This window comes from Pantherophis guttatus, chromosome 1 (assembly GCF_059756535.1).
Source record: "Pantherophis guttatus breed Tessera chromosome 1, ASM5975653v1, whole genome shotgun sequence".
Lineage (NCBI taxonomy): Eukaryota > Metazoa > Chordata > Lepidosauria > Squamata > Colubridae > Pantherophis > Pantherophis guttatus.
The window spans coordinates 3,337,320-3,345,942 of record NC_142063.1 but is presented as its reverse complement, the minus strand read 5'-3'; the positions used below and the strand labels follow the sequence as shown (position 1 = coordinate 3,345,942).

The 8,623-nt window shown below is 43.4% G+C and overlaps 1 protein-coding gene across 1 annotated transcript; it reads left to right on the top strand.

Annotated features, from left to right (window-relative positions):
• Positions 1 to 4,424: 4,424 nt before the first annotated feature.
• On the top strand, positions 4,425 to 8,623 carry LOC148116256 (vomeronasal type-2 receptor 26-like). The gene is made up of 3 exons (XM_087883545.1): positions 4,425 to 4,541; positions 6,568 to 6,697; positions 7,719 to 8,623. The coding sequence occupies exons 1-3, from the start codon at positions 4,425 to 4,427 to the stop codon at positions 8,621 to 8,623; spliced, it is 1,152 nt and encodes a 383-aa protein (XP_087739671.1).

The following is an 8,623-nucleotide window of genomic DNA, read 5'->3' as shown; positions in this document are numbered from 1 at the left end:
TTGTCCTCACTGTCAGGAAGTTTCTCTTTTTTAAATTCTATGGGAGAAGTTAGTGTCTAATTTCATTCCCTGCCATGTTGGTATTTATAAACCACTTATTCCATCCAAGTGTTGGTATGACTATCCAGATTTACTAGGATACAACTGATTGTCAAGGGCCACCATGCCCCATGAAGAGTTATACTATCCAAACAAACTATGGAAGGGGCCAAACTCCATCTTGAATGCACACGCTCAGTTTCACATAACTTAAATACACAATTCCTCCTAGATTGTCAACTGCATCTTATCTGTTGATTGACAACAAGTGTCCCAAAATCATTTTTCTTTGTCTGGTGTATTGCTCAGTAAATAGGAAAATTGCTTTTCCATGCAATTATCAGAAGAACGGCAATTTCTAATGTATCCCCTATGGATTTCTACCCACAAAAATCTTCCAGTTGAAACCTGCTTCAAATTAAATACTCTGAGTTCTCCCAGTGGAGGCAGGACATGTCACCTTGCCTTCTGTAGTGAAGAGGCAACTTCAGGGATTGGTGAGACTTGTTTGTCCTTAGTAACCTCTTTGGTTATTAACCATGCACAGGTAAGAGGAAGCACGGTTGAATATAAATTTGCTTTGGGGGCCATCCAGGTGGCACAGACTATCTCTCTTGTGCTAAAGCTCTGCTGAGATTTCAAGGGCTGCAATTCAACCTCTCAACACACAAAACTTTTGATTTCAGATCTAGAGGGGAAGGAGAGAAGAATGGCTGGGCTGACTCTCCTCCTGCTGCTGCTTTTCTTCTGGCTCCTGCCTCCAACTTCTGCTAAGAAGATGCAAACTAGGTGTGTGTTGAGAAACACTTTACACACTACGAGAGACTTTTACAGGCCTGGTGATGTCATTCTTGGTGGGAATTTTCCCGTGGGAACTATACATAAATTCAACTTCCAATCCTTTAAAAAAGACCCATCTTCATTTCGGGAGGAGATTTTGTAAGTTTCACTTAAAGGGAAAACATGTAAATAATTATTTGGTTTGTTCTTTTCAGAAATACTTGTTCTAGTGATGTTTGCAATGCCCTAGCATAGTTCAGATGTTTGTGCTTTTCTCAATGAAGAACTCATAAAATAGGCTAGAATTCTCAATCTTTCCAGTTCCCTTCAACCTCTTCATCAATGACTTGGACGAGGGGATAGATGGGGAACTGATCAAATTTGCAGATGACACCAAGCAGGCAGGAATAGCCAACACTCCAGAAGATAGGCTCAAGATACAGAAGGATCTTGACAGACTTGAACATTGGGCGCTATCTAACAAAATGTAATTCAACAGTGAAACAACCAAGATTCTACATTTAGGGAAGAAAAACAAAATGCACAGGTACCGTATATGTGGTACATTGCTCAATAGAAGTAACTGTGAGAGGGATCTTGGGGTCCTAGTGGACAATCACTTAATTATGAGCCAGCCGTATGCTGCAGCTGCCAAGAAAGCCAACACAACCCAAAGGAATTTGGGAATTCCTCCTACAAAGGACGTTTTTAAAAATGACACCAGCACACACAAGCTTTCCTTAAAATTTTCCCAATGATTTTCTCACTGTAGAGTCGTACCCAAGAACTACCAGCAGTTTGTAGCATTGGTATTTGCAGTCACAGAGGTCAACAAGGATCTTGTTCTGCTCCCCAATATCACCCTTGGCTTCCACATCTATAGCAATTCTCAGACTCAGAAGGAGATTTCCATAATCAGCCTCTCCCTTCTCTCCACAAGAGGCCAAATGATTCCTGGTTACAAATGTGACAGGCAGCATCCTCTGCTCTCTGTCATCGGAGATCTCAACCCCAGATCCTCAAGGCAGATGGCCTCCATCTTCAGCACCTTCAAGGTCCCACAGGTAAGAGGGCCTCATTGGATAGAGTATGGGGTACACAAATAACACACAGTGCAGCTAAAGGTGGGAAAGGGGTTTGGGGGGGACCTATATTTATATTTTGTGTGTTTTTATACAAATCAAAAGTGATAGATAATGAGCTATATTGAAATGTGGTATTTGCCAAGAGGAATTCCTTCCTAATCTATTCTTCATAAAAGTAATGTAGTTAGTATATTCTCTGTATTAATTTGACATTCCCTTGGCTTTTGACACAATATCACCAGGCAAAATACATAACCTCTTCCTCCTAATATGTAATCCTTCTTCCTAACAAGGACAGGAAAATAAGCTTGTCACTCAAAGTGAGCCAGATTGGGCAACAATCCACATAATGGTGACCATTAAAATTTACTCTATCAAGAAATTCACTTTCTCCAGCTAGGTGTTGGCTATCAGTTCACTCAGGGAGACAGAAGAGTTTATCCTTCCTTCTTCTGGATTAATCCCAGTGAATTTGCTCAATATGTGGCTTTAGTGCAGCTGCTCCTGTATTTCCAATGGAACTGGGTTGGGCTGGTGGTCCCTGAAGACGACAGAGGAGAACGTTTCGTCTCAACTCTGACGCCAATGCTCCAGGAGAAGGAGATCTGCGTGGCCTTCACTGAAAAGTTGAAATCGAATTTTCTTAAAACTCCAATCTTGAAAATACTGCATATTTCAGAGACTTGGACTAAAGCTGAAGTGATTGTTCTATTTGGAGAACCCAATAGTATTAAAAATGTACAGGTGGCAATGAGCCTCTATGAGCATTTTAGAAATACATCATTTCGGAAAGTTTGGATCTTAACTTCCCATTGGAAACTTAGTGTGGTGGGGAATCAAGACGTATCTAAACTAGTTAAGCCCTTCAATGGGGCTTTGCATTTGAGGCCCCACACTGGGGATGTCTCAGAATTCAGTCATTTCCTCCTGTCTTTAGACCCCTTGAAGCCACAAGGAGACGTCTTTCTCCTGCTATGTTGGGAAAGGTTGTTTCTCTGCATGATGGACAATCCAGGCAGGATCTTTCCAAAGGGGGAGAAAAAATGTACAGGAAGGGAGAATTTACAAAGTTTACCTTCTTACATTTTTGAAACAAGCATGGAAGCTGAAAGTTACACCATCTACAATGCGATTTATGCTGTGGCACAGGCATTACATGCAATGCATGGATCTGGAGCACAACCAACCATGATGAGGCTTGGAAAGAGGATCTCAAATATTCAATCATGGCAGGTAACCCCAGTGACTTTTTATTTGATCCACAGAGCAGATAAATGATAGGTAGTTGTCTAGGTAGAAAACTATTTCTATGCATTTCTTGATCTTCATGTAAAATGTATCTAAAAAGAGATTAACATATCAAATTATTGTCATTTGAATTCAGTGAGAAGTATTTGTTGAAAAGGGATAGATGGCGGAAAAAGAGAATTAAACCAAAGTGATTTTTCATATGATCAAAGAGCTTCCTAGAAGTTCCTGGAAGGACATCAGTGGTTGCCTGAGAGTGTGCCATTTCTTGTACTGCTTTGTTTGTTGGGTTAAGCTTCTTTCAAGCTCAGTATATGCAGAAGAACCCAACATGGTCCTAATCTGAGTGCATTTGTGGAAGATGCTTCGACAGGTCAGTTGACGTCCTGGTCAGCATGGTAGAACCTCCTCGTTTTCTCTCAGTAGGTAGCCTGAATCCCATCTGTAAAAAGACACTCAGTTCATATTAATGTTGATTATTATGGTTTAGAATTATTTCTGAGTCCACTCCATTTTTTTAGTAAGCCGTTTCTTGTACTCCTTCTTTGTTGCGTTACGTCTCTGTCAACTTCAGAATATGCAAAAGAAGTTAACTTGGTCCTAATGGATTCCTGATCTGAAATTCATCAGACTTTTCAACATCAAAGGCTAAATTATTCCTCTCTAGACAGTGAAGTGATAAACCAGGGCAGGACAAACCTTCTACAAGAACACCACTGGGTCAGATCTACTTCTTTACAAGCAAGACTTTCTCTATTTCTAGAGAAAGTCTAGCTTGCATTTGTCATTTACAAAACTATGGGCCCAAATAAAACTAAAAATGTAGCTTGCCAAGTATCACAAAGCAAAACTACACAATGAAATTTGGAATACGGCAGAAAAATGTTTGTATGTAGCTATCATTCTTATAAGACTGGAATTGAAGAAGCCATGATCCTAATGTCCAATGATAAAGAAAATGTGTTGTCATTGGAGTTGAATATTTGATGTTGCTTCTGATTACTTAGATGTCCATCAAGGGAACTCATTTAGTTTCTCAGATATAGACCCATCTCCTAGACTGATGGCCATCACCTTATGAAGAAAACCAGGATGTCCTATGTGTGGTGTTCAGTCAATTAGTCTTTTTTTTTCCAGATTCTCCCCTATCTGAGGAACATCAAGTTCAACAACAGTGCTGGAGAGGAAGTCTCCTTCTCAGAAAGGGGATTGGTGTCTACTCGTTATGATCTTCTCAACTGGCTTTTCCTCCCCAATCAATCTTTTGTCCCCATGAAAGTTGGGCAAATAGATTCCACAGCTTCCCAAGGACAAGATTTCACCATTAACTCCGATGCAATCATCTGGGTGACAAAGGTGAAAGAGTACTTTTACTTGAAAGAGGCGGTGGTGAGGCCTCTCCTCAAGAAGCCGTCCCTGGATCCGGCAATATTGGCCAACTATCGTCCTGTCTCCAACCTTCGCTTTATGGCGAAGGTTGTTGAGAGTGTGGTCGCACGACAGTTTCCGCAATTCCTGGAGGAAACATCTTATCTAGATCCGTTCCAGTCGGGTTTCAGGTCTGGGCACAGCACAGAAACGGCATTGGTCGCGTTGGTTGATGATCTCTGGAGGGCTCGGGACAGGGGTTGTTCCTCTGTTCTGGTCCTGTTAGACCTCTCAGCGGCTTTTGATACCATCGACCATGGTATCATGCTGCACCGGCTGGAAGAGTTGGGGGTGGGAGGCACCGTGTTGCGGTGGTTCTCCTCCTTTCTCTCCGACCGGTCGCAGTTTGTGTTGGCAGGGGGGCAGAGGTCGACCTCGAGGCCTCTCATTTGTGGAGTGCCGCAGGGATCGGTCCTCTCGCCCCTTCTGTTCAACATTTATGTGAAGCCGCTGGGTGAGATCATCCGTGGCTTTGGGGTGAGATACCACCAGTACGCTGATGACACCCAGCTGTACATCTCCACCCCAGGCCACCCCAACGATGCCCTTGAAGTGATGTCCCAGTGCCTGGAGGCTGTACGGGTCTGGATGGGGAGGAACAGGCTCAAGCTCAACCCTTCCAAGACTGAGTGGCTGTGGCTCCCGGCATCCCGATATAGTCAGTTGACTCCATCACTGACTATTGGGGGCGAGTCATTGGCCCCCACAGAGAGGGCTCGCAATCTGGGAGTCCTCCTGGATATGCAGCTGTCCTTGGAGGAACATCTGACGGCTGTAACCAGGGGGACCTTTTGTCAGGTTCGCCTGATTCGCCAGTTGCGGCCCTTTCTTGATCGGGATTCCCTGTGCACAGTCACTCACGCCCTCGTCACCTCTCGCCTTGACTATTGCAACGCTCTCTACATGGGGCTCCCCTTGAGGAGCACCCGGAGGCTCCAGCTGGTCCAGAACGCAGCAGCGCGGGTAGTGACGGGAGCAGCATGGCGCTCCCATGTAACACCGCTCCTGCGCGAGCTGCACTGGCTCCCAGTTGTCTTCCGGGTGCGCTTCAAGGTGTTGGTTATCACCTTTAAAGCGCTCCATGGCATAGGGCCTAGCTATCTTCGAGACCGCCTGCTGCTACCAACGACCTCCCATCGACCCGTGCGCTCCCACAGAGAGGGCCTCCTCGGGGTGCCATCAGCCAGACAATGTAGGCTGGTGACCCCCAGGGGGAGAGCCTTCTCTGTGGGGGCACCTACCCTCTGGAATCAGCTCCCCCCAGAGATAAGGAGAATCCAAGACCTCAGTGCCTTCCGTCGCGCCCTTAAAACCCATTTATTTAAACAAGCCGGGCTGGCTTAAGATGAAATTTTTAACTGTTTTTAAATGTTTTAAACGTTTTTAATTGGTAAATGAGTTTTAATTGGGCCAAATTTATATATCTTTTAATTGTTTTTAATATTTGTTCTGCATGTTTTTTTTAATTTGGCTGTACACCGCCCTGAGTCCTTAGGGAGAAGGGCGGTATAGAAATCCAATATAAAATAAAAAAAATAAAATAAAATAAATAAAATAAACTCTGATGAAATCATCTGGGTCACAAAGGTGAGCTGGAAGGAAACTTTGTAGGTTCAGCAAAGGATTCATTCACTCCAGGGGGTGCATAGCACCCTTTCACTGGGAAATCCATTAAATTCAGGGATTTGATGGAAAAATATGCTTTTGAGTTGAACACATTTGAGACTTGACTTATAATTCTTTCTTTTAGAAAAGCTGTAGCTCCATGTCACAAGCCTTCCTTTACATTTTGAGGTCCCAGTTCCAATCTCCAGCATCCATTAGTGGGTCAGGATTGCATTGGCCTGACTCCCTCTGGAGTTTATCCTGGTTACTGGTAAACCATTTCTTTTGAAGATGTTCTAAAGATGGAAAGAGCAATGTACAAATGAATAAATGAAGAATAATCTTTGCTGAGCCAATGCAATATCTCTCTTCTCTTTTTTAGAAGGTGCCCTTTGCCAGGTTTGGCATGAAGAGGTGCCAGGCAGGAGAGAGGAGAAGCGTTCCAGAGGGCAAGCCAGTTTGCTGCTACCAATGTGACCCTTGTCCAGAAGAAACCATTTCTAATCAGACAGGTAGCACATTTAAATGTAGATCTTCCAGGATCAAGGAAACCATTCAATGGAAAAATGTTAATTTTGGCATCAGCTTGGTAGGATTTATATACTTCAATATATTCATATTTCTTTTCAGCAGACCCTCTCAATTCATGAATCTAAAGTTAATTTAAATTTAATACAGGTGGGTGTCAGGGTTCCAAGTAATTCACACATATCAAGCAAAACTCCAAGCAGGTAGATTCCTCAAATAATAGCTTCATTGGATATATCATATTGGAACAGATCTGGTGAAAACCGACACTGAAGATTCCCATGGTTTTCACCTAATTAAAAGTAAAAGTTCGTCACTTTCTCAAAACAATCACAGTGCTGTCTAGTTGCCTGGTGACTTCACTCCACCTTCCTCTGAATACATTCTGTGAGAATGTCCTTGGTTCCCAAGAGAAAGTATTTTGTTTTGGCTATCAAAATCCCAGCTATCTAAAATCCTGCCTCCCTATCCCTCAGCTCCAGTGTGAAACATTGAATCTGTCAAGATGGCTTTGGTTAGGTCAGCTTCAGTTGATTTTGGAGCACAATTCATGGGTTCCCTACTAGGCTTTCCACTCCTACTTTTACATCCCATCAGGAAAACCAGACACCAATCTTTTTGTGAAAGAATGGAGAGTGAGATTCAAGCTTTAATTTTTATCAAGGACCTGCCTCTTCTATCAGAACATTCGATGTCCCAGGTGATTTGTAGACCTGTCAGAGACAGAGCAGATCTGTCTACCTATATCTGCTAAACCTTTCCTGTAAATAAAAAAAGTTTGAATGAGTGGATTTGAAGTATAAAGAAGAGATGTTGAGCCAGAGAAGAGATCCATTTCTCTGGCTATTCCAAGCATTGTGGCAATCACTATATTTCTTTTGAAGTTTGGATCATGGCTCATGAATTAATTAGGGCATCTTTCAGAAACTTGACACTTTGTCAGTATGGATGGATGATTCACCCTTGTTGATTCACCAAGAAATTCACACTGACTTTCGATTTCAGATGCAGCTCACTGTGACCCCTGCCCAGAAAACCAATATCCCAACAAGGACAAGGACAACTGCATTGCCAAGAAGATCCATTTCCTTTCCTATCAAGACAGCCTGGGATACATTTTAGTTTCTCTCGCTCTTTCTCTCTCTGTGATCACATTGGCAGTTCTGGTGATTTTCCGTAAAAATCACAACACACCAATTGTCAAGGCCAACAACAGGGATCTCACCTATGTCCTCCTGGGCTCCCTCCTGCTCTGCTTCTTCTGCTCCTTCCTTTTCATTGGTCAACCTGGGAAGCTCACCTGTCTCTTCCGACAAACTGCCTTTGCCATTCTCTTTTCCCTGGCTGTTTCGTCCATTTTGGCAAAAACTGTCATGGTGGTTCTGGCCTTCATGGCCACCAAGCCAGGGAACAAGACAAGGAAACTCTTAGGAAAACCTCTGACCAACTCCATTGTCTTAGCCTGTCCCCTGGTCCAAGCAATTCTTTGTGCCACCTGGCTGGGAACCTCTCCTCCATTTCCCAACTTTGACTTCCACTCTTTAGTAGGAGAGGCCATCTTGGAATGTAATGAAGGTTCAGCTTTCATGTTTTACCCTGTCCTCTCCTACCTGGGTGTTCTGGCCCTCATCAGTTTCACGGTGGCCTTTTTGGCTAGGAAATTGCCTGACAGCTTTAATGAAGCCAAGTTCATTACTTTCAGCATGCTGGTCTTTTGCAGTGTTTGGATCTCCTTCCTCCCCACCTACCTGAGCACCAAAGGGAAGTCCATGGTGGCCGTGGAGATCTTCTCTATCTTGGCCTCTGGGGCTGGTCTCTTGGCTTGTATCTTTTTCCCCAAATGCTACATTATGCTATTTAAACCAAATCTCAATTGTAGAGAGAATATAATGAGGCACAAGAATCTCTGA